Consider the following 27,387-nt stretch of genomic DNA (forward strand, 5'->3'; position numbering starts at 1 on the left):
TAAAAGGAGTTTTGGTTTAAAATCTTACGCCATGTGAATGTTTAAAATTAAAACACAAGTGGCATAAAGTCAAATACAAGTGCACATCAATCATTTACAAACAACAACATAAATTACACATTCTTAAAAACATGTAGCAGTGTAAATGCTAATAACAATGCATACAATGCAAATAATTGATCGTAAATATAGATTTAATTTTCTTTTGGGGGTTTGGGTAGCTCAGCGAGTGAAGACACTGACTACAACTCCTGGAGTTGCAAGTTCAAATCCAGGGGTGTGCTGAGTGACTCCAGCCAGGTCTCCAAAGCAACCAATTGTCCCGGTTGCTAGGGAGTTGTACGTGGATGCCGCGGAGAATAACATGAAGCCTCCACATGTGGTAGGTCTCCGTGGTAAAATGCTCAACAAGCCACGTGATAGGATGCGCGGATTGACTGTCTCAGACGTGGAGGCAACTGAGATTCGTCCTCCGCCACCCAGATTGAGTTGAGTCACTAGGCCACCATGAGGACATAGAGCACATTGGGGATTTGGCACCCCTGCCAAAAAAAAAGAATTATTATTGATTTACTTTACACTATATTTTTCACAGAAAAATATCTTTTCAAAAGTCACTATTAAAGTATAATCATTTGTTAAATGACATTATAGTTCAAGGTTTATTTATTTATGTTCTGTATTTGAAAAGAGTTGTTTGGGGGAAGAGCTTTTGTTGTTTATGACATCATCATCATCTTCAAGTGATGTTCATTCTTCAGAGCATAATGCAACTACACCCTCTGTGTGATCAGGGAAAAGACGGAGGATATCACATGTATATTTGGAGTAGCCGTCATGTGAAAGTAAAACTCTTTTCAAGGTGATGAAAGACACAACCCTCTCCAAAATATCTGAGGTGGAGGTGCCATTCAGAAGATACTCTCCAAGAGCACACTTGAGTTTCTCCAAACTGCTTCCACACTTTCTTTCCAAGCTCATAAGAACACATCTGAAAACAAGCACAGAATCTCTTTTAGTTGATGTTCATTTCAAATATATTTAACTTGGATACAATGGTGATAATAATGGAAATGTATTCAGAAATGGAGCCGTTTATAACGGTTTCAGGCCTAATTGCATGTTGAACATGTTGAATCTTGATGTTGTTCTGGAAAGACATGTCCATGTAGGTTGCCATGACTGATACTGATGCCTGTTGAAGTTCTTGAAGGTCTTCAGTGTGAAATGTTCCTGCAGGAGCTGTTGTCTCTGTTGAAGTAAAGATCTTGTCTGATGGATCCTTCATCTTCATCTTCCATTTATACTGACAGAGGAGCATCTCACTCATCTCAGCCAATCAGAAGCCTCAGAATTTTGAACAATAACGTGTGGATGATTTTCTGTGTTCAGTGAATAGATGGGACGTTCTCTTCACTGCCATCTGCCAGTAAGGTCACTCATATTCATCTTTATGAATGTGGGTACTCAAGACATTTCAAGTTCCCACAAGATGTTCAACACACAGTTATATCGTCAAGTGACTCAATATTTTTAATTTCAAGGAATGAGTGATAATAAAACAACATAGCCTTATGAATACTCGTAATAATTTCTACAAGATGGCGAAATCGTAAAACTTTTATTCATATTGAGACCAACCACATATCAAACAGAATTTCAAATTGTATCTAAACTCCTATTCATAACTTTATTTTAAGATGGAAATGCCTGTGAACAAATTTGATTACTCATTCCATATTTATTTTTGCAATAAATATGACTGATTTAAATTAATAACCTGTATTACGCTTCCTTCATCTCATTACTAGAGGTGTAGTCAGGACCAGATCATCCAAGAACCAGACCAAGACTAAACCCCTCGAGACCCAGACCAAAACTAAATCCCTAGAGATCCAGACTAAGACTAGACCTCTGGAGACCCAGACCCAAAAAAGACTAGACCCCTCGAGACCCAGACCCAGAACAAGACTAAACCCCTCGAGACCCAGTCCAAGACTAGACCCCTCAAGACCCAGACTGACTAGACTCCTCGAAACCCAGACCAAGACTAGACCCCTTGAGACCCAGAACAAGACTAGACCCCTCAAGACCCAGACCAAGACTAAATACCTCAAGACCCAGACTGAGACTAGACCCCTCAAGACCCGGACCTAGACCAAGACTAGACCCCTTGAGGCCCAGACCCAGACTAAGACCAGACCCCTCAAAACCCAGACAAAGATTAGACCCGTCGAGACACAGACCAAGACTAGACCCCTTGAGACCCAGACCCAGAACAAGACTAGACCCCTCGAGATCCAGACCAAGTCTAGACCCCTCGAGACCCAGAACAAGACTAGATTGTTCAAGACCCAGATCCAGACCAAGATCTGTCAGTTTAAGAACCAGGCAGTAAATCTGAATGAAATAAGATGCTGAATTTATATGTGAAGAATCTTCTTTAAAGTTTTCAAATACAAATTTGATTATTGCAGGCTCTGACATTTTCTAGACAGCTATATAGAGAAAACAGTCCAGTTTTACAAGATGCCTTCATAATCCAAATGCCCCAGGTGCCACAAAGCTGTTTGTTCTTCTACCATAATAAAAGAAAATAAAAAGTGTCATATATGGCTCTGTATTACAGGCATCATTTAAAAAAAAAAAAAAAAAAAAGAAATCCTGAAAGAATGTTAATAGATTGTAAATTAAATAATAACACTTCAGTTTAACCAATAGGATCTTAATGTATTCTTAGTGGATATTTACAGTATCTGATTGGTTCAAAATGAGATTTTTAGCATAAATTAACACTCAAAACACACATGGCTGATTCACATGTTAACACAAAATGCCATATTCCTCTTCACTAATTAAAGTTAAACAGAGAGGTGGAAACTTAATTGAAAAATATTGTTGGAAAATGAATCTATTAAAACAACTACGCATAAACAGAATGTTCTTTATTTATTGTGCAGTGTAGACAACTTCAATGATTATAACGGGAGTTTTGGCGAGTCAGTCAGTGAGTTCACACTGAACTGAAGTTATTGACACTTCAGCGATTATAAAGGGAGTTTTCTTTGCTCGCTTTCTGTATATAATTTCATCACAATTTGAATCACAGTTGTTTGTCCTGCTAATAAGAGGAACAATGTGAAGTTGACCATTTAGTCACTGTCTTGATTTACTGATGCATAGAACCAGGGGCACTTTTTTATTTTCACATTCTGGTCCACTGAGACACCTTTAATGATTGCACATTGTTACCATGTCAACAACCGCGTCTCCCGCTGCCAGCTTTTAAACGCGCTCCTACCGCTGGGCCCTATGGGAGTTGTAGGCCCCTGGCCTATAAGCCTGAGCGTTAATGCGCCTCTGCATAGAACAGCGATAAAACAAATTCATGAACACAGTTCTCAGCACTTTTGGGATGTGTAGCTACATAAATAAAACACCATACAATACATTTATATTAATCAATATTGTTAATAGTGATTTCAATATCAAGAGAATTAATCCTCAATTATGATTTAAGTCATAATTGTGCAGCCCTACTCCCACCAACAACTCTTTGGGGGCTTGGGTATCTCAGCGAGTGCTGACACTGACTATCACAGAGTTTGAATCCAGGGCATGCTGAGTTACTCCAGCCAGGTCTCCTAAGCAACCAAAATGGCCCAGTTGCTAGGGAGGGTAGAGTCACATGGGTTAACCTCCTCATGGTCACTATAATGTGGTTCTCGCTCTCGGTGGGGCACATGGTGATTTGTGCGTGGATGCCGCGGAGAATAGCATGAAGCCTCCACACGTGCTATGTCTCCACGCTCAACAAGCCACGTGATAAGATGCGCGTATATTTACAGTCTCAGATGCAACTGATGTTCATCCTCCACCTCCCAGATTGTGGCGAGTCACTACACCACCATGAGGACTTAGAACATATTGGGAATTGGGCATTTCAAATTGGGGAGAAAAGGGGAGAAAATAAAATAAAAAGAAAAGAATACCTGTCACTCCCGCTTACAACTCCCACAATGCAACAAGCTTAATGGGTCCCGTGGCTACTGCAAGTAAAGTCATGGCCTCTATACGGATGTTTTAACATACAGTGAGGAAAATAAGTATTTGAACACCCTGCTATTTTGCAAGTTCTCCCACTTGGAAATCATGGAGGGGTCTGAAATTGTCATCATAGGTGCATGTCCACTGTGAGAGACATAATCTAAAAAAAAAATCCAGAAATCACAATGTATGATTTTTTAACTATTTATTTGTATGATACAGCTGCAAATAAGTATTTGAACACCTGTCTATCAGCTAGAATTCTGACCCTCAAAGACCTGTTAGTCTGCCTTTAAAATGTTCACCTCCACTCCATTTATTATCCTAAATTACATGCACCTGTTTGAGGTCGTTAGCTGCATAAAGACACCTGTCCACCCCATACAATCAGTAAGAATCCAACTACTAACATGGCCAAGACCAAAGAGCTGTCCAAAGACACTAGAGACAAAATTGTACACCTCCACAAGGCTGGAAAGGGCTACGGGGAAATTGCCAAGCAGCTTGGTGAAAAAAAAGGTCCACTGTTGGAGCAATCATTAGAAAATGGAAGAAGCTAAACATGACTGTCAATCTCCCTCGGACTGGGGCTCCATGCAAGATCTCACCTCGTGGGGTCTCAATGATCCTAAGAAAGGTGAGAAATCAGCCCAGAACTACACGGGAGGAGCTGGTCAATGACCTGAAAAGAGCTGGGACCACCGTTTCCAAGGTTACTGTTGGTAATACACTAAGACGTCATGGTTTGAAATCATGCATGGCACGGAAGGTTCCCCTGCTTAAACCAGCACATGTCAAGGCCCGTCTTAAGTTTGCCAATGACCATTTGGATGATCCAGAGGAGTCATGGGAGAAAGTCATGTGGTCAGATGAGACCAAAATAGAACTTTTTGGTCATAATTCCACTAACCGTGTTTGGAGGAAGAAGAATGATGAGTACCATCCCAAGAACACCATCCCTACTGTGAAGCATGGGGGTGGTAGCATCATGCTTTGGGGGTGTTTTTCTGCACATGGGACAGGGCAACTGCACTGTATTAAGGAGAGGATGTATTGCGAGATTTTGGGGAACAACCTCCTTCCCTCAGTTAGAGCATTGAAGATGGGTCGAGGCTGGGTCTTACAACATGGCAATGACCCGAAGCACACAGCCAGGATAACCAAGGAGTGGCTCTGTAAGAAGCATATCAAGGTTCTGGCGTGGCCTAGCCAGTCTCCAGACCTAAACCCAATAGAGAATCTTTGGAGGGAGCTCAAACTCCGTGTTTCTCAGCGACAGCCCAGAAACCTGACTGATCTAGAGAAGATCTGTGTGGAGGAGTGGGCCAAAATCCCTCCTGCAGTGTGTGCAAACCTGATGAAAAACTACAGAAAACGTTTGACCTCTGTAATTGCAAACAAAGGCTACTGTACCAAATATTAACATTGATTTTCTCAGGTGTTCAAATACTTATTTGCAGCTGTATCATACAAATAAATAGTTAAAAAATCATACATTGTGATTTCTGGATTTTTTTTTTAGATTATGTCTCTCACAGTGGACATGGACCTACGATGACAATTTCAGACCCCTCCATGATTTCCAAGTGGGAGAACTTGCAAAATAGCAGGGTGTTCAAATACTTATTTTCCTCACTGTAGATAACTAATGATTGCTTTGTGTTGTTAGACCATAGTTCTTGTACTTACATTCATATGATGAGAGCAGGGCTGGACTGGTTTTCTGGCATACCGGGCATTTTCCCGGTGGGCCAACGCACTTTGGGGCCGATCAGGGGCGGACTGGCCATTGGAAGAATCGGGCTGGGCCACGATAAGCTAAAATTATTATGAAGCTAAAAGTTATGCAGAACGGACCACAAAACGCCGCCGCTCAACTTTTGGGCTGGTTGCCATGTAAATTCCTGGGCCGATTTCTCTTCCCAGTCCAACCCTGGATGAGAGAGACAGTGCTTGATGAAGCATACATGATGACACAAAGGCAGAAGTACTTGCAAATTCTCAGTAATGGTGAAGATGCCACACCAACTAGTGGTTGAAATAATTATCACATTTAGTGCACTGGTAATACACTGATTGCAGTCGTGATATATGCTTCATTCATATGCTATCGGAATTATCCTACTTCCCACTTCGGAAGTGGTAGTTATAAGTACGTTGTGTTCAAGTGCAGGAAACATGGACGACGCCAGGTTCATTCATACATATTTCTGAGAAACGTTTATTTTGACACCATAATACATATTACCCATTTAGCTTGCTGATGATAATGGAATACAAGCTATTTTCACGGTGTAAAGATGTACAACATGCATATAATGGTTGCTGACATAAATAAATAAATATGACAAAAATGGCAAGCACTAACAATTAGCTGAAAAATTAACAAGACCTGTCGTGCAAAACAGAAACTGCACTCTCCTCTGCCATGTTGAAAGTTTAGGACCTCTACCATCTCGGAAACTTGGGTATCAAAATGATCTCAGATATTCCCAGTCGTAATTACAACTTGAGAGGTCATTCATGTGCAACTTCCGAGTGGGAAACTCGTAATTTACGATAATTTTCCAAACCACGTGAAGGCAGCATAAGACCATAAGCTGAGACCCAGATCAAGACCAAGATTGCCTTTATATAGTCTCAAGACGTCTTGAGACCAAGACCACAAGATCAAGACTTTAACTTTGCTAACCTCTGATGTTTCTTTCTTCTGTTGTACACAAAGTTATTTTCCTATTAAATTTATGGTTAGGTTTAGGGTCTCTTGTTTTTCTACAAGCCTTATATGATTTCTTACAATTTTGCCATCTCGTACTATCATTACAACTCTTCAGTTGACCAGGATGTTTTAGCACATGATTGAACTCAGTTTCTGTTTTTCTAGCCTTTAAGTCTCCTAAAAATTTTATTACACAAAATCACATTTTCAATATGAAACTTGAAAAGAGAGGGTACATTTGATGCAGATGGTTTCTGGTTCTGGGAACACAAAACATATTTATGGACAGAATGGACACACTATATAATATAGATTTAAAAGTACATGATGCATGTTGACAAATACATTATATTAGATTTGAATAGTGTTTTAGTTTTAAGATTTTGTTCCCGTTGAGGAGGCTTCTACATCAATGTTGATCGATCAACATCAGGTATATCTAAATATCTATAAGTGTGTCAACTCCCTTGTGTGTTTGTCAAATATTGAGGTTGTGTTGGGGGTTTGGGATGCTAATGACACTAGAACTGTGACTCTGTTCTCTGGAGTTTTCCCACATTCGGACAGTCACAGATATACACAACAATAGAAGTGTGTCTATTCACATGATAATTACCTGGATAAATTAAATTAATTCCACAAGTGTTTTTACATTTAAAAAGATTTTTTCTTTAGAAATGATTTTGGTCCAACTTTATTTAAACATACTTCAGTTAGAAAATGATTAATATATGTTGCATCTATTAATTATAAACATTTGCATCCTTAAATCAAGAAAAATATTTATCAAATTTTAGAGAAAAAAGAATCAGTCCAGCCTTAACAAAGAGTTTCACCTACTCTTGTGAGTAAACACACTCAGCACGTACAGTATGATTTAATCCTGTGAGAACCGACACGCTTCTATTGTGTGAGTGATTTAATGTGATGAATACACAAGTGTGTGAAAGCGTGTGTCTCTGTGATTCCAGCAGCTGTGTGTGTTTGTGCCCCTGATAGAGGATCATTGAGCATGTGGCGGCCACACATTCCTCATTGTCTGTTGGAGCTCTTCCATTGGCTACAAACTGTGAGAAACTCCAACAAGCTCAAGCCTCACACATTCATATGGAGATTTGGGAGTATAAATAGAGGAGCTGCGGCCAGTGCAAATCAGACTCACTCTGCACAGAGATACAGACATGACACCTACAATCATCTCAAAGGAGCATCTCCCTCTCAACAACAAGGTACATTCACATTACAGCAACATTACTGCAGCAGCATTCATGTCTCATCTTCAAACGTATTGCTTTTTGAAGGCAAGTTTACTCAACGTGTTTTGTTGTTGTTTTCAGTGGAGAAAGCCAATAGTGGAGAAGATGCGAGAGAATGTATCAACAGCAGCATTGAGCAGCTCAAGTGTCTTCTGGCTCCAGAGTTCCTCAACCAGCAGTCTGATTCCAAGCTGGAGAAAGCAGATATCCTGGAGATGACAGTCAGTTTCCTGAGACACCAGCAGTCTGTTCTAGACTCCAGTTCACATGCTGTCAATCAAGGCTTCTCCAGGTGTGTCCATGAGATCGTGCACTTCCTGTCCAAAGATGAGATGAAGACACAGAGCCAGAGAAGACTGCTGAAACACTTCCAGAACCTGCAGACATCATGTGAGCAGAACAGGAGGGAAAGTGTCCTGTCTCAGCTGATCTCCTCAGACCAGAACACCTTCAGTAAAGAGATGAATGTCGACAAGAGCATCATCTGGAGACCTTGGTAGAACCTGACATGAACTGATCATGTTTGAATGCACAAAACAATTATGTGTCTCGATTTGAGAAAAAGTGTTGAACCAGTTCCACTATGGAAAAGATTTTTGTACTGATAAGTACTCTGATGATTTTATCTTCTATGAAGACTTCATGTAAAGAGGTCCAGATGGGAAAATATACTGACGTCTATATTAGACAACATTGACTTTTACATTAGATCCATTTAACAGTTTTCTTTACTGTATTATTGTCCTGTCTCAGGACTGAAAGAGATTGATTTGTTAAGAGTGTCTCTTGAGGTTTTGGCAGAATCTCATTTAGTGGATCTTTATGTCAATAACTTTGAGATTTGACCACAAATAGAAACAAAGTCTTTTTTTCCTTTTTGGGGAAAATTATTTTATTTATTGTTACATAAATGTTTCTGTCTTCTTTGAAGACTTTCTAAGAATGTCACGGACACATTATATTAATGATTAAATCTTTCATTTGCTTTGATTGACATTTAATCTGAATTTGCTTTTAAATCTATTTTAAACAATTTTTCTTTGAGGGAAAATGTAAATGGAAAATTTTTGTTTTTGTTGTTGTTTGTTTTTGTGATATTTCATGTTTGAAATTGTAATTAAGGTGACAGTCTCCAATGTTACTATTGTAACAAAGTCTTAATTAACATTATTTTCATATTGAGAAATGTTTGTGTAATCATGAACACTGCTACTGTGTGTTGAATGAGATTGTGTCTTTTGGAAAGACTGAAAACTCTGTTAAGAGTAACATGAGTCTTGGGGAATTGAATTCTCTGAGTAAATGTTGTGATATATTATCACTTAATGTCTAAATGAGGTCATTTCCTCATCAACAAAACAAATATTCATGATAATAAAATCAGTTGACCTTAATAAATGTCTCTGTGCTTTTTCATTCTGCAAATTCCCCAAAACAAAAGACATAAATTAAAAATAATAACAAGCCTAAAAATAGTAAAACATTCATTTAATACATTAAGGATTGTTTGCAATGGGTGTAAGTCAACTTTGAATATGTGAAACCACCATCATTTTCACCCCCATCTCAACCCAAAATCCACTGAGAAAGAAATGCATGCTACAGTAGCAACACCCTTAACTATTAAAATAATATTACTTGCATGCTGTTCGCATACCGGTAGAAAATATCAACCTTCACTAACATAGTTGAGACTGTTTCTGAGAGCACAGCATGTCAGTCTGTGGTTCAATACGAGACGCAGATAGTCATAAATCATCCTCCACTGTCCATAAATCTGAGCCGTAATTATTTTTGATGCAAGTTTAGAAACGTGACTTCGCTCTTTGGTTTGACTGGTTTATAAGTGTGTTATTAGTTTAACAGGTTTAAAACTGTCATTTGTGATCAGATCAGAGCACAAAACACACTGTGGATGTTGTTCATTATTTAAAGGGGCACTCAGTAGTAACTTTTTTGCTTGTGTCATTTGGACTTGCAGTGACACCTACAGCAACATGAATCCAATTAACAGATGTCATTGTAGAAATTCACTATTCATATTCAGCCATGATTCATTTAATCCAAGAAAATAACGTGTCCAATAAAAGGGATGTTACTGAGATTAATCGAGTAGTATTCGGCTGGTCATGTGATCTCAATATGGCCGCCCCCAAGGGTGGACCCTCTCCGTGTAGAATAAAACAGCTTTTATAATGTTACTGATATGACTGGAGTTTTCATTACATGTGAGTGCTTATGATTTTATACATATGTTTCAAAATGAATATTCATTTCTTTAGGAGTAAAACTTTTTTAAGAGTACCCATTTAACATGATGCACATGAATCTATATTTGATGAACTGCTCGTCGTACTTCCATCGTTTGGTAAAATCAATATCACTTCACTTGAGTACAAACACTAGTGTTTTAATTCATGAACAAATCAGTGTTTTTAAACAAATCATTCAAGTGAACAAATCATTCTCGTTCACGACCAAAACAAGTGTTATTTTAACAACACAGTTGAATCAATGATTTAATAAATCATAAAATATTACACACATTTGTCGCAGTCTACTGGCATAAAGGTGAACAACAGAAATGGTTTCTGAACATATCTGAATGAATCTGTTTGGTAAACAGATTCAAAAGACTCAACTCGGCAAGATGTTTTTTTTTAACATAGTCTTACGAACGTTTCTTAAACAAAACATGAACTTTTTAGTAGTTTTATGTGATATTCTATATGAAGCTATAATAAAGTAATAAATATGGCAGGACTTGCTTGTCTACACACTGTCTAAAGCTGCTCAACAGAAAGTTTGCTATAGTAACCTCCGTAGTGTCATACTGTGAGCTGATTGGCTGTGAAGTTGATAAAGTCATGTGATACTGAACAGCAGAAAGTGCTGTGGTAATCCTGTCACAATCCGCCGTGTTCTGATGTTGTGTGGAAACATAGAAATACCACAACCATACCGCAGGACATTTTTATAAGGGGAATCAAAATCCCTGATATCTCGCATCCTTTTCACAGGTGCTCAGAATGTTAATACATTTGATTCTAAGTCATTCAAGAACACGGTCCTTCTCTAAACAGGTGAACTAAACTTAAAGCGCTGGTGAGAGACACGCGTCTATTGTTGTGTAATTAAAATCAGTGAATGAACAGAGTGTGAGAACCAGAGAAAAACTCACTCACAGACCCTCAGAGACAATAAAACTCAACTCAAAGACCAGGGGTCAGAGGTCAACATGAATGAATTGGATTATAGCTTTATACTATTTCAAATTCATTCACTAAAAATATAATAAAATAAACAGTAACTCAGATTTTATATAGAATTATTGTATTCAAATAAATAAAAAACTAATTAATTGAAACACTAAACGTTCATCATCATCATGCTTGTGAGAATCTGTCTTGAATGAATCTTCATTATCATGTGAATAGACACACTTCTATTGTTGTGTATATCTGTGACTGTCCGAATGTGGGAAAACTCCAGAGAACAGAGTCACAGTTCTAGTGTCATTAGCATCCCAAACCCCCAACACAACCTCAATATTTGACAAACACACAAGGGAGTTGACACACTTATAGATATTTAGATATACCTGATGTTGATCGATCAACATTGATGTAGAAGCCTCCTCAACGGGAACAGAAATCTTAAAACTAAAACACTATTCAAATCTAATATAATGTATTTGTCAACATTCATTATGTACTTTTAAATCTATATTATACAGAAACAAATATTTTACATCTGGAACTTAAGAGAGTAAATTCCCAAACATGTTTTATCAGCCAAAAATGTCAATTAAATAATATGTACTGTATCACAAAGTGTCGTGTTTTGCATATTCGATAGTTGAGGTCAATAACAGGCAGAACAATTTCCACTAAAATAAAATGACCAAAAAGTGTTTAATAACTTCATGACTTTTGCACCAAGTCAGATGTTTCCCTCCAGATGGTTGGTGACGTCAGATAGATGACAGAGTCTTCAGCCGTCACTAATGCTTCATTCAGGACTCTGGATGTCTTTTGTGCTCCATTGATGTGAACACAGAGACTCAGTGTGGGAACCTCATCTAAGATCTCGACTCACACTGACCAACAACAATAAACACACAACACACATCTGGAGTCTGAGACAATAGAGACAATGGTGTCTGAATTACTGTACACAACTCTAAAGCTTTAGCTATAAATATATTCATTGGGGCACCTTGAAAAACACATTTTAAGTGCTGTTGATGCTCTACAATGTCTGAAACTATTTATTGTCTGACTGATGCAAGACTCAAATGAACAGCCGTTCCACACGTGTGTACAGTGTTGACTAGCGTGTGCTGGTTGAGTGACATTAATGTGAACATCAGGCCGCAGATCTGTTCTCTCTACAGGGTCAACACTTTCCCAGAGTCACACAGTGATTCCCTCTCCATCACCTGCTCCCCTGAGACACTGGCTTTGTGCCCCTGATAGAGGATCATTGAGCATGTGGCGGCCACACATTCCTCATTGTCTGTTGGAGCTCTTCCATTGGCTACAAACTGTGAGAAACTCCAACAAGCTCAAGCCTCACACATTCATATGGAGATTTGGGAGTATAAATAGAGGAGCTGCGGCCAGTGCAAATCAGACTCACTCTGCACAGAGATACAGACATGACACCTACAATCATCTCAAAGGAGCATCTCCCTCTCAACAACAAGGTACTTTCACATTACAGCAACATTACTGCAGCAGCTTTCATGTCTCATCTTCAAACGTATTGCTTTTTGAAGGCAAGTTTACTCAACGTGTTTTGTTGTTGTTTTCAGTGGAGAAAGCCAATAGTGGAGAAGATGCGCAGAGAACGTATCAACAGCAGCATTGAGCAGCTCAAGTGTCTTCTGGCTCCAGAGTTCCTCAACCAGCAGTCTGATTCCAAGCTGGAGAAAGCAGATATCCTGGAGATGACAGTCAGTTTCCTGAGACACCAGCAGTCTGTTCTAGACTCCAGTTCACATGCTGTCAATCAAGGCTTCTCCAGGTGTGTCCATGAGATTGTGCACTTCCTGTCCAAAGATGAGATGAAGACACAGAGCCAGAGAAGACTGCTGAAACACTTCCAGAACCTGCAGACATCATGTGAGCAGAACAGGAGGGAAAGTGTCCTGTCTCAGCTGATCTCCTCAGACCAGAACACCTTCAGTAAAGAGATGAATGTCAACAAGAGCATCATCTGGAGACCTTGGTAGAACCTGACATGAACTGATCATGTTTGAATGCACAAAACAATTATGTGTCTCGATTTGAGAAAAAGTGTTGAACCAGTTCCACTATGGAAAAGATTTTTGTACTGATAAGTACTGATGATTTTATCTTCTATGAAGACTTCATGTAAAGAGGTCCAGATGGGAAAATATACGGACGTCTATATTAGACAACATTGACTTTTACATTAGATCCATTTAACAGTTTTCTTTACTGTATTATTGTCCTGTCTCAGGACTGAAAGAGATTGATTTGTTAAGAGTGTCTCTTGAGGTTTTGGCAGAATCTCATATAGGGGACATTCTTTTATGTATTTTTAAGTACTTGTTTCTGTCTTCAATGAAGACTTTCTATCATGATCACGGCCACATGATTTTAATGATTAAACCTTTAATTCATTTTGATTAAAAAATGTTTTTATTCTGATTTTGCTTTTATGAAAGCAATGTTATAGTTTTGACCTTTCTTTTCATTACTTGAAACACTAATGTATATCAAATATTGATATTGTATTTGTATTAATTATCATTATTGTCATATTGAGAGATGGTGGTTTAATCATAAACTCTGCAATACTTCTGTGTTGATTATGTAAATGTGTCTTTTGAGAAGACTGTTGAACGATGTTAAAATTCTGCTCTATTAAGAGTACAATGTGTCTTGGGAATTTTTCAAGTAAATGTTGTGATATATTTTCACTTTATGACTAAATGACAAAACAGATATTCATGAAAATAAAATCAAACGTTGATTCTACCTCATGTGTCTGTGCTTCATCAGATTATATAGTTAATGAATATGCAGAACAAAACAACAGACTGCACATAATAATAATAATAATAATAATAATAATAATGATAATAACAAATTAATTGGATTTGAAGATGAAAATTTTGAATGTTGTGTTATTTTGTTCCATGTTATTAGATTTAATTAATATCATCATCAAAATAGCATCTAATAAAATTAATTTACCCTTCTTTTAGTATCTTGAAGTTGAAACATGAAGAAAATATGAGAATTTCACATAAATGTGTGACAGATTGTTGCCATCTGGTGAACAAATTATAAATAACATGACTTGAACAACATGCCATGCCAGTAACAGCCAGCAGATGACTGTAGTCACTTATTGTGCAGTCTGATGACTTGCTGTAACTTAATTTGATATTTTATCACAAGATTTGCTTCGGAATATATATTTATACACTTTAAAACTATTTTTGTCAAAATTGTGCATTTCAATATTGATTTAAAGTGTCAGTTTTTGCAGTTACAGTAAATACTTTAGTGTATAATAACTGAATATGCAGTTAGCAATCAAAAAATAAATAAGCCATTACACTAAAATAGCATACTTTTAGGTGAAATCTGTGGGTATTGAAAGACCCTTCATTATTTTTGTATGAAAATATTCTGCCTCAGACAGTGCAAGAAAATTATCTAAGGTCAAAATAAATGTACAATAAATCTGTAAACTAAAAACACAAATGAGGATTCAATAATTAGGCCTGTTGCCATTATTACATGGTCTGATATTTAAATCTGGTGTATGGACATGTAGTGTTCCTCCTCGTGTAGTGTATTTGACAAACTACTCACACGGATAGGATTATCTCAGAACCACTTGACAGCTCGTGCTGCTAACCAGCTCGTGCATGTATATCACTCACTCACTCCCGGTAACCACAGCCGTAAAAACACGGTGGCCCTCTATCGGAGTTAATATGCAATTACACCATAAACGCTTATAACATTATACCACAGGACATATACAAACAAATACAATTAGAGTTCATACATTTGAGCATTTATGTACAAGTTTAAGTGTTTAAAAAATATTTAACATTTATGAAAATTGACATTTTTGTCATATATATTGCATATATCTATAAGTGACCTTTTTATATCAGAACATGTATTAACATTTACTTTCAGCATATAAGTGTTCAGCATAAATTGCGATTTTCAAATTTGTAGCCTATTAATCATTTCTAATCTCATTTGATTTTGTCTTATTTACTACACTAAAGATTTTTAAGTGAATTTTAGGGAATCTTTGTATAAATGCGGGTTTTTGTGTCTCATTTGCAGGACTCAGGGTGATGATTAAACACTTGTGTGATGTATGTGTGCTCTCTGCGGTCCCACGAAAGTTTAGAAGGATTTTGATTGTGAACACAAAATGTGGAGGAGACACTTACACTGTTACTATGGAGATGATCAGTGGCAGCTGTGCAGTTGGATATGTTGTGACTGCTTCAGGCTTTTCAAGCATTTGTTTTGCCGCTGTCAAACGGTGATGATGTTTGGTTCATCAAACTAAATGTACTAATATTTAATTTAACACATTTTCTTGTGTTGGTCCAGTTTAATTTATTTTAATCATTATCAGTTAATAAGTTCAAACCAGGTGAGCAAGTGTTAACAACTGTAATTAAATAGAAAACAATGAAATTAATTCTTGACAGAATGTTTTAGAATTGTGTTGCTTCAGTTCATTTGAATTTAGTAAACAACTTAAAAATATTTTCTTTTTTTTATTGTACCTTTGATAGTAAAGCCCCATTTTCAGCAGATATTACTCCAGTCTTCTAAGAAGATATATGTCATCTAATCCCTAATAAATGTGCTAATTTTATTCTCAAGAATAGTTTATTTATTAGCAGAATAGATGAAAGGGTTAATGAAGTATGGACATCATACAGTGTCTTTTTACAGTTGCTGAAGTATTGTGTACTTTTGCATTTCTTACAGTCACTTTACACTTGCAAGTCAAATTTGGGTTTTTGGTGAAATCTCTCCAGAAATTCAACAGTTTATTGGATGTTTGAGAGATGAAGGTTATTCCATGCTCTACATAAAACTTCTGTTCAATCTCCAGTTGCTGTCACCTGAAAAACAACCTCCACATTTATTTCACCACATGTATATTAGTACAAATGCATTAACCTTTATTCAGTAGTGTTTATCTGGTTACTGACAAGCATTCAACAGCCTCACAGGGGAATTGTCATGATAGGATCAAACGTTCATTAGCATTTAAATAGGCACATGTCTTTTGTTCAGTGTGGGAACGCTCTAGTACACTGAGTCACATCAGTCACATTAGCATGACTAAACATCAATAAAACTCAGTATTTTAAAAATCTGACACCATAACAGCCTTGTTCTCGCTCATGTCAATGAAGAGTTAAGAAGACAAACCCAGACTCAAAAATTTTAAAAAGAAAAAAAAATGTTGTAACGCTTTGTTTACAATAAGGTACAATTTGTTAATTTGTCAGATATCATGAACTAACAATGAACAATATAAATATTATTCTCCTTTGGATTAAAAAGAGGGACAGACATTTATTTAAAATGTAAGGATACCTAGAATTCAAAATGTTTTTTACTTAAGCTACAGAATGTTCAGAATGGAATACAAGCCTACTTATTACTGCATACTTCCTATATGCTGCATACTTTATATGCTGCATACTTTATATGCTTCATACATTATATTATGTGTACTCACTATATGCTGCATACTTCCTATATGCTGTATACTTTATATGCTGCATACTTCCTTTATGCTGCATACTTTATATGCTGCATACTTTATATGCTGCATGCTTCCTATATTCTGCATACTTTATATGCTGCATACTTCCTATATTCTGTATACTTTATATGCTGCATACTTTATATGCTGTATACTTTATATGCTGCATACTTCCTTTATGCTGCATACTTTATATGCTGCATACTTTATATGCTGCATGCTTCCTATATTCTGTATACTTTATATGCTGCATACTTCCTATATTCTGTATACTTTATATGCTGCATACTTTATATGCTGCATACTTCCTATATGCTGCATACTTCCATATGCTGCATACTTTATATGCTGCATACTTCCTATATGCTGCATACTTTATATGCTGTATACTTTATATGCTGCATACTTCCTATATGCTGCATACTTTATATGCTGCATTCTTCCATATGCTAAATACTTCCTATATTCTGTATACTTTATATGCTGCATACTTCCTATATTCTGTATACTTTATATGCTGCATACTTCCTATATTCTGTATACTTTATATGCTGCATACTTTATATGCTGCATACTTCCTATATGCTGCATACTTCCATATGCTGCATACTTTATATGCTGCATACTTCCTATATGCTGCATACTTTATATGCTGTATACTTTATATGCTGCATACTTCCTATATGCTGCATACTTTATATGCTGTATACTTTATATGCTGCATACTTCCTATATGCTGCATACTTTATATGCTGTATACTTTATATGCTGCATACTTCCTATATGCTGCATACTTTATATGCTGCATACTTCCTATATGCTGCATACTTTATATGCTGTATACTTTATATGCTGCATACTTCCTATATGCTGTATACTTTATATGCTGCATACTTCCTATATGCTGCATACTTTATATGCTGTATACTTTATATGCTGCATACTTCCTATATGCTGCATACTTTATATGCTGCATACTTCCTATATGCTGCCTAATTTATATGCTGCATACTGGCTACTATTTTTTATGTGGGACAGTAAGCATTATATTACAATCAACATTTCAAAGTATAGTATACTACATTGTTGATTGTTGTAAAAGAGCAGTTGACACAGTTCATACACATTGATATACTGGAGTGTTGAGTATAATTTGGCCAATCCATTCACTGTCATGAAAACAAGAAGGTATGATATGGAGAAATGCAGATCTGGAACATTCCAGCACACAGTAAAAAAATGTCCCCCAACGGTGACCCATTATGACCATTTTTCTTCCTCTTAGTTCAAGAATGACCATAACTAAAAAAAATAAACCAATTTCAGAATTTGTATTATTTGGGATGTCCCTCTTTTGCTTTATTTCTTTCATTTACATTTCTTTTTACAAACCCTCAAACTTAGTTTATTTTCGGGTGTAATTAGGTTTTGAATTGAAAACATTTATATAATATAATAAAATATAAAAAGCAAACTCAACAAAAAATTCAATTGCCACAAAAAAAAAGAAAGAAAGAAAGAAAGAAAAATAAATTAAATGTAAATAGAGGACCAGGAAAAAGTCATAATCAAACTTCCCCCTTCTCAGTCCAATACTCCTCACACAACATTCCCTCTCTCCACCCAAAATTACTTTTAATACCTGGATTCAAAACGGAAACAGCTGCCAGTAATTAAGAATGGTAATTAAAGTCACTTTGGTTTGTAAACAATATTAAGCATCATCTTTATATCCACAGCACACACACGTGTTTTTCTCAATATGACTCAGTGTCGGTTACCCAAGATACACACAATCACTGACGTGCATAGAACGGGGGCAGCAGGGGCGCAAGCCCCTTTCATTCACAAATCTAAAGGTTCCCTTTTGCTAATAAATAAAAATAGTTAAATAAAACTAAATTAAAATATCGTAATAATCTCACAATAACAGTAATAATGTTTTAGGTAGGTGCCTTTAAGAGTGCATGCTGCAGCATATCGTGGGGCAGAGTCCAATCGCAAGTGATAGTCCCTATGCCCTACTCACTCTGAAGCACAGAGCCCTTGAAGTGGGTACTCTGAAGGAAACATGGCATTACTGTATCAATGTACCCTTCACTAACAGTCTTGTGAAAGAGTCCTCCATTTCTGACATCGTGTACCACCAGTGTAGACAGATCTGTTAATTATAATGGGAGCGGTCGCGTCACATTCAGAGATATAAATTCAATTAGTCTTTTATAGAATATTGACATAAACTGAAGGAGCTGTCCAGTTCAGCCAAAGCCAGTTTGGTTTAGTCAAAACTAATAAGCCATTAGACTAATTACTTTCAGAGAAATACATTAGGCTACCACAGTACCGCATATACCTATACACATATTACACAGTCTGTGTAGGGAACCAACTCTCTAGGGGGGCACTATCATACCCTAGGGGGCACCAGAAACTCCACCAGCTGCCCTTACTCACGTGTTATACATTATTCAAGGACCCTGTAGTTTAAAAAAACAGCATGGTTTTACTATGACACATGTCAAAAGCATGGGGTTATCACAGACCATGTCTGAAGATAACTAAATAAACAAGTGTATTATCATGGTGCTTTTTAAGAGAAATAGCCTATAACAGAAGAGTCTATTATTTGTGATAAAGGAAAAATGGAAAACATTTATGTACAGTATACACTGGCAGCCAAAAGTTTGGAATAATGTACAGATTTCGCTCTTATGGAAAAAAATTGGTACTTTTATTCACCAAAGTGGAATACAGCTGATCACAATGTATAGTCAGGACACTAATAACATGAAAAATGACTTTACAATTTGAATGACAATGACAGCTTTACAGATCCTTGTTATTCTAGTGGTCAGTTTGTCCAGATACTCAAGTGACCTTTCACCCCACACTTCCTGTAGCACTTGCCATAGATGTGACTGTCTTGTCGGGCATTTCTCACGCACCTTACAGTCTAACTGATCCCACAAAAGCTCAATGGGGTTAAGATCCATAACACTCTTTTCCAATTATCTGTTGTCCAATGTCTGTGTTTCTTTACCCACTCGAACATTTTCTTTTTGATTTTTCTGTTTCAAAAGTGGCTTTTTCTTTGCAGTTCTTCCCATAAGGCTGCACCCCTGAGTCTTCTCTTTACGGTTGTACATGAAACTGGTGTTGAGCGGGTAGAATTCAATGAAGCTGTCAGCGGAGGACATGATGAGACTGATGTACTTATCCTCTTGTTTAGTTGTACACCTGCCGTCCACATCTCTTTCTGTCCTTGCTAGAGACAGTTGTCTTTTGTCTTTGAAGACTGTAGTTACACCTTTGTATGAAATCTTCAGTTTTTGGACACTTTCAAGCATTGTATAGCCTACATTCCTAAAAACAATGATTGACTGACGAGTTTCTAGAGAAAGTTGTTTCGTTTACATTTTTGATCTGATATTGACCTTAAGACATGTCAGTCAATTGCATACTGTGCAACTCAACAACAAACACAAAGACAATGTTAAGCTTCATTTAATGAACCAAATATCTTTCAACTGTGTTTGATATAATGGCAAGTGATTTTCTAGAATCAAATGATCAATTTAGCATGATTACTCAAGGATAATGTGTTTGAGTTATGCTGCTGTCTAGATTTGATCAAAAACTAGTTTTTTCTATTAGTGATGGTGCTGTTTACATCAGTCATATCCCGACTATACTTTGTGATCAGTTGAATGCCACTTTGGTGAATTAAAGTACCAATTTCCATTCAAAACTGCAAAATCTGTCCATTATTCCAAACTTTTGGCTGCCAGTGTGTGTGTGTGTATATATATACTGCACATAATTTTTACTATTTTTCCATTATCATAATTAATAGCCAATTCTGTTATAGGATATATATATATATATATATATATATATATATATATATATATATACACACACACACACACACACACACACACACACATACACACACACACACACACACACACACACACGAAAATGGTTAAATACTAAAAAAGCAAAGAAATTAGTTAAGTAATTATAATTTCTACTAATTTCTACTCATAAAATCAGTGCCCTTTTTTATCCATCTGCCCTGTCCCTGCTAAGGTCTGCACACAATGGTCTAGTTAGTAGATCACCCATGTTGTTCTCACTGCCAACAGTAAGTGGCATATGTATTTGCCTTAGGCGCAAAATCTGCAAATAACTTGAGGAAGACAACAATGTTTTTCGTTTAGCGTAGAAATAGGCAAAGAAAAATGAAATGAGATATGTTACAACAATATATTTTTAACAATATACCTTAAGTTGAACTCTTCTGGGATAACAGAAGAAGTCTATAAAGCAAAACAAAATGTTAAAAAATAAAACAGGAGCTTTGTCTTATAAAAGGCAGAATAAACAAGCCCCATGAATAATTAAGACTGACTGAATGAAAACTGAATCGATAAGTAATAAACCTGTGTGAGAAGTTCTCTAAATGAACAGACAAAACCACAGAAGGTTTTTTTGATTGTTTTATTTCGCCATGACTGATTGAAATACATTCAGTGGCCCTTGTGACGTTATTAAATGCCTTCACAGAAGGAGACTTTTTTTTTCACATACAAAGTGAAAAGGTTTTGACAGTGCCTAGATAAAAGGCTGTTTAATAACTCTATACATAGTACAGAGAGTACAGTAGAATTTAGCAGCCTTTACAAGCCAAGATAGTGTTCAGATAATGAACAATACAATCTGCAGCATTTCCTCAGAAACACAAATACAAGCCCGTTTGGGGTTAAATAAATCTACATACGATTGGAAAAAATCAACCAAGAGTGTTTTCCCAAATATTGGATGCTGGACAAACTTTTTAAAACAAAGTATGAGCAATATATTACTTAGATAAGAGGAACAATCTTTCACAATTGAAAGAAAACTTTTTAAAGCTGAATTTAAGACATATACATCATGTCACAATGAAAGTCTAGAATGACAGCTTCACTGATCAATATTTCTGAGCAGTTTGGTCATCTACTTTAAGTCGAGCTGAGCTCCAGTGTGTGAAGTTCTACCAAGGTCTCCAGATGATGCTCTTGTCGACATTCACCTCTTTACTGAAGGTGTTCTGGTCTGAGGAGATCAGCTGAGACAGGACACTTTCCCTCCTGTTCTGCTCACATGATGTCTGCAGGTTCTGGAAGTGTTTCAGCAGTCTTCTCTGGCTCTGTGTCTTCATCTCATCTTTGGACAGGAAGTGCACAATCTCATGGACACACCTGGAGAAGCCTTGATTGTCAGCATGTGAACTGGAGTCTAGAACAGACTGCTGGTGTCTCAGGAAACTGACTGTCATCTCCAGGATATCTGCTTTCTCCAGCTTGGAATCAGACTGCTGGTTGAGGAACTCTGGAGCCAGAAGACACTTGAGCTGCTCAATGCTGCTGTTGATACGTTCTCTGCGCATCTTCTCCACTATTGGCTTTCTCCACTGAAAACAACAACAAAACACGTTGAGTAAACTTGCCTTCAAAAAGCAATACGTTTGAAGATGAGACATGAAAGCTGCTGCAGTAATGTTGCTGTAATGTGAAAGTACCTTGTTGTTGAGAGGGAGATGCTCCTTTGAGATGATTGTAGGTGTCATGTCTGTATCTCTGTGCAGAGTGAGTCTGATTTGCACTGGCCGCAGCTCCTCTATTTATACTCCCAAATCTCCATATGAATGTGTGAGGCTTGAGCTTGTTGGAGTTTCTCACAGTTTGTAGCCAATGGAAGAGCTCCAACAGACAATGAGGAATGTGTGGCCGCCACATGCTCAATGATCCTCTATCAGGGGCACAAAGCCAGTGTCTCAGGGGAGCAGGTGATGGAGAGGGAATCACTGTGTGACTCTGGGAAAGTGTTGACCCTGTAGAGAGAACAGATCTGCGGCCTGATGTTCACATTAATGTCACTCAACCAGCACACGCTAGTCAACACTGTACACACGTGTTGAACGGCTGTTCATTTGAGTCTTGCATCAGTCAGACAATAAATAGTTTCAGACATTGTAGAGCATCAACAGCACTTAAAATGTGTTTTTCAAGGTGCACCAATGAATATATTTATAGCTAAAGCTTTAGAGTTGTGTACAGTAATTCAGACACCATTGTCTCTATTGTCTCAGACTCCAGATGTGTGTTGTGTGTTTATTGTTGTTGGTCAGTGTGAGTCGAGATCTTAGATGAGGTTCCCACACTGAGTCTCTGTGTTCACATCAATGGAGCACAAAAGACATCCAGAGTCCTGAATGAAGCATTAGTGACGGCTGAAGACTCTGTCATCTATCTGACGTCACCAACCATCTGGAGGGATGTTTTAATGTTTTCTTACATATTCCACAAGTACATCAGCATTTTGATACATTGCATTTATATGAATTGACCAGTAAAGCACATATAAAATATTATTTTAAGCTAGATAATTTTTGAAATATTCTAACCATAGATTTGTAGCTATGACCTCTCTTGACACCAAACCTTAAAGCTGTTACCTTACACATCACGTCAATGTGTAATACGCCTTTACCCTATCTTTTATGTTTACATGCGAAAAACATAAAATGCTTTCAAAAAATTGTTAAAGTTCTTTAAAATTGCCCATTAAAGTTGCTCCTCTTTTATCAAGGGTTTTTCCCACGCTCACCTCAGTGAATGGACAATAAACGAGTATCCTCTTAAAATTGCAGTTCTTTCTTTCATACATCTGTCCATCGTGTGCCCAGGACGCATCACTCATGTTGGGCATTAGTTCATACTGCAGACCTTGTGAGTTGACTATTGCACGTGTTAGATGCATGTATATATATAAATATATAAATATAATTTTTTTTTTATTATTTTTTTTTTTTTTTTTTATGGTAATGTGGTCACGACGCGCAGTATTATTATTATTAGTGGTATTAATATGCTATAAATTACTATTTAATTTTGAGGTATCATTTTATACAAGTTTATGCTGTTTTAACAGCTTACAATTGTGTAACATTATGTCCTGTAGGCACGTATTGTGTTACATTATTTTCATATTGAGTTCTGTGGCTTTTAGAATAACAAAGTAATTTACTCATTAATAATTTGAGAGAATACATTGATTGTATTTTTGTTAAAGGTATTTTAATCAAATCCAAATGGAAGATTATATAAATTGTGTAAATTATATAATGTTGTATAATGTATATTATACGTGTATATAATAATTGTAATTAATATGTGGTAGCACAACAATATGACCTTTAACTTGAGTTAGTTTTATATCCATCCTTATAGCTAATACTGGCACTGTAATAATAATAAAACAATAATAATAACAAAAACTAAATTATAAACAGGAAATGTGTATTCTGTTAAAAATAAGCAGTTTAGAAGTTGAAGTGAAACAGTTCTTAATTCTATCATTTAAAAAAATAAATTTTTGTGTACCTCCTTAATATTTCAAATATAAAACCACAAACAAATGAATGCATTTAAAATCACATTTATTTTATAGACAAAATATGAGAGCTTCAAACACAATTTATTTGAAAAAAAAACAATCATCACACTCAGAAAAGTGATCCAAATGATACACTGTATCTTTAAATTAAAATAAAGTGTTTTTCTTTTCAGACTGCATGTCCTCCAAAAGAGAGCATGGTCAAACGGTTCTAAAGACAGGAAGTACATTTCTCTTCAAGAGAAAAAATACAGCATGGTTTTATAACTAGAATCCATAAAATGCATCTTCAACTTGGTGGTTTCCACACGTTAATGTGAATCACAAGTGATGCACAGCTGCGCTTTTAGAGAGTCATGTCAACATTTATTCTTGACATTGCAATATCTGCAATAACATCTCATCAAAGTCCTTTAGGGAACAAATTCCAGAGAGAACAATCAAAGTGCTGGTTTCCTCTGAGGTAGATGTGCTTAAACATAAGATCACATCAAGTGCTTGACTTGTTAACCCTGCCATAGTCTGGCCAGTCTGTGATGGACATTCCTTTAGAACAACGGGGTCACGTCCTGTTCTGGAGTTGGTGAAAGACGCAGAATGTCACGAGAACACTTTGAGTAGCCATTGTGGAAGAGTAAGGCTCTTTTCAAACTGAAGAAAGACACTGTCTTCTCCACAATGTCAGGTGAAGGGATACCGTGATGGAGATGGTCTTCAAAAGTGGACTTGAGTTTTTCCACTTTGCTGAAACATTTCCTCTCCAAGCTGTAGAGTTTGCACCTGTAATACAAGAGAACATTGTGAGTGTTACTATGAGTACAAATCAAATCAAATCAACATCAGTTAATGTTGTGATGTTTTAAGTGTTGAATATTTCTGAGCCTTCTTACCTGGCAAAGTGGATGTTGTCCTGAGGGGCGATGTCCATGTAGGCAGGCATGATTAATGCTGATTTTGAGATTTTGGAGTTTAAATATCTGAAACTTCAGCTGATGTAGTTCTTGGTAGTTAGATCCTTTTTAGATCCCTCTGGTTCTAAATCAAGTGGTAAAATCAAACTCCACACAAGACCTTCAGTCTAGCCTACTTTTATACCAGAGAGTATCTGCAGCCAGCCAATCAGAGAGCAGAGAAAAATGGAACAATAGGCTTATCATAATTGTCATTGGTCTGTAGGCTTTTAATTAAACACTTCAATAGACAGGTTGGATTTGTTTTTCTCCAGTGCCATCTGGTTGAAAGGTCAGCCTCAGGAATCACGGAGAATGGCTGAGGGCACGAGGATTTTGCTGTTCTTACAGTAAGATAAGTAATGGGGATGTGTAGAAATGATACACTGTGCCAAATGATTTAATGACAGATACAATGAACTCAAGTTTACGTTCGGTCATTTATAAAATATTTTTTAAAAGAATGCCATTTGTGCTATAGAAAATTATTATTATCTATAATAATAATCATCATCATCATCTATTTTTAAAGAGCACATTTTAAAGAAACTTTTATATAATTACAAATATATTAACTAATAAAATAATAACTGATATAACTAACAAATATAACACAATGCTGAAACACAACACATTTAATAAAAAAAAAAAATTTAATTAATTAATAAACTTTACTATAGTACTATTTTAGACTTCTAACCAAAATAAATAAGACTTTTTAAATAGTGCTTTTAAAAGAAACTTTAGTGAAAACAGTAAAAAGTAAAACAATTATGTGTAATTTTTTTACCAAAATAGCATTGTTATTATTTTTAATAATAATAATCTATTTTCAACTAGCACCTTTAAAACTAGCTTCACACAGTGCTTTAGAGAGTAATATAAAATACAAAAATATAGCTTAAAAAATATAATGCTTTGCTGAAATGCAACACATTTATTAATAACACAATAGTATTTATTTCTATTTTAGACTTCCCTCTAGTCTACCCATAATAATAATAATAATAATAATAGTAACTAATAAACTTTGTTTCAAGGCAATTTAGAGAGTAAATTATTTAAAAAAAAAATAATAATAAAAAAGCATAATAATTACTAAATAAATGTAAATATTAATACTAAATAAAAACTAAACATTTAATTATTTACAATAAATGAATTAATAAATATGATAACTAGCAGCCATAAGTACTTTTTTATATTTCCCTCCAGAAACTCTAGCTCTAAGCTAGTTCAGCCATGTGAGAACCGACACACTTCTATTGTGTGATTGATTTAATGTGATGAATACAGAAGTGTGGGAAGCTGTGTGTCTCAGTGGCTCCCACCAGCTTCAGGGTGAGCCGGGGCGTGTGATTGGGGTCTACATTATATTGTGAGCCAGCTGTGTGTGCGTGCGTGCGTGTGTGTGTGTGTTCTGGAGTGTGTGAAACACAAGCCTAAGAACAGGTACAACCACAGAACTCATCAAGCACCTGCTTCTCCAGAATATTCAGTTACATTTATCCTGGAATGTATCATTTACAGAATTCCCATTGAATCTTTATATACTGCAACAGCATATGCGAGTTAGTTCACTGACTTGAATGTTTACAATGAAAATGTGAACTAATATATATATATATATATATATATATATATATATATATATATATATATATATATATATATATATATATATAATGTACATAATATAATTGTAATGTAAATAATACAGTAGTAAATAAATACTACCTGTAGTTCGTGAAAACAACTTTTGGTTGCGATCAACAACTATCCAGTTAACAAGACTATTGACTTGATGTTCTAAAATCAATCAATGTTCTTGAGACTGCAACAGTATGGCGTGTGTTTGGTCATGATGGGTGTGTATTCATAAAGACTCATTGATGTGAACATCAGGCCGCAGATCTGTTCTCTCTACAGGGTCAACACTTTCCCAGAGTCACACAGTGATTCCCTCTCCATCACCTGCTCCCCTGAGACACTGGCTTTGTGCCCCTGTTAGAGGATCATTGAGCATGTGGCGGCCACACATTCCTCATTGTCTGTTGGAGCTCTTCCATTGGCTACAAACTGTGAGAAACTCCAACAAGCTCAAGCCTCACACATTCATATGGAGATTTGGGAGTATAAATAGAGGAGCTGCGGCCAGTGCAAATCAGACTCA

At 36.3% G+C, this 27,387-nt stretch overlaps 2 protein-coding genes and 1 pseudogene across 2 annotated transcripts; 2 read left to right on the forward strand and 1 right to left on the reverse strand.

Annotated features, from left to right (window-relative positions):
* The first annotated feature begins 7,947 nt into the window (after positions 1-7,947).
* Positions 7,948-8,688, forward strand: LOC127625990 (transcription factor HES-5-like; annotated as a pseudogene).
* A 3,974-nt stretch (positions 8,689-12,662) lies between these two features.
* LOC127626010 (transcription factor HES-5-like) lies at positions 12,663-13,635 on the forward strand. The gene is made up of 2 exons (XM_052101511.1): positions 12,663-12,730; positions 12,839-13,635. Exons 1-2 carry the CDS (start codon positions 12,683-12,685, stop codon positions 13,256-13,258), a joined length of 468 nt encoding a protein of 155 aa, XP_051957471.1. The 5' UTR covers positions 12,663-12,682; the 3' UTR covers positions 13,259-13,635.
* Positions 13,636-21,336: 7,701 nt separating this feature from the next.
* Positions 21,337-22,442, reverse strand: LOC127626012 (transcription factor HES-5-like). The gene is made up of 2 exons (XM_052101513.1): positions 22,388-22,442; positions 21,337-22,279 (listed from the first exon to the last, which is right to left on the reverse strand). The coding sequence occupies exons 1-2, from the start codon at positions 22,433-22,435 to the stop codon at positions 21,860-21,862; spliced, it is 468 nt and encodes a 155-aa protein (XP_051957473.1). The 5' UTR covers positions 22,436-22,442; the 3' UTR covers positions 21,337-21,859.
* Between the last annotated feature and the right edge of the window lie 4,945 nt (positions 22,443-27,387).

Source organism: Xyrauchen texanus, chromosome 32 (assembly GCF_025860055.1).
Source record: "Xyrauchen texanus isolate HMW12.3.18 chromosome 32, RBS_HiC_50CHRs, whole genome shotgun sequence".
Classification (NCBI taxonomy): Eukaryota; Metazoa; Chordata; class Actinopteri; order Cypriniformes; family Catostomidae; genus Xyrauchen; species Xyrauchen texanus.

Bases quoted from the DNA above. Each gene is read 5' to 3' on its own strand.
- LOC127626010 (XM_052101511.1), top strand. From the start codon at position 12,683: ATGACACCTACAATCATCTCAAAGGAGCATCTCCCTCTCAACAACAAG. The intron at 12,731-12,838 runs GTACTTTCACAT...TGTTGTTTTCAG, and splicing joins ATCTCCCTCTCAACAACAAG to TGGAGAAAGCCAATAGTGGA.
- LOC127626012 (XM_052101513.1), bottom strand. From the start codon at position 22,435: ATGACACCTACAATCATCTCAAAGGAGCATCTCCCTCTCAACAACAAG. The intron at 22,280-22,387 runs GTACTTTCACAT...TGTTGTTTTCAG, and splicing joins ATCTCCCTCTCAACAACAAG to TGGAGAAAGCCAATAGTGGA.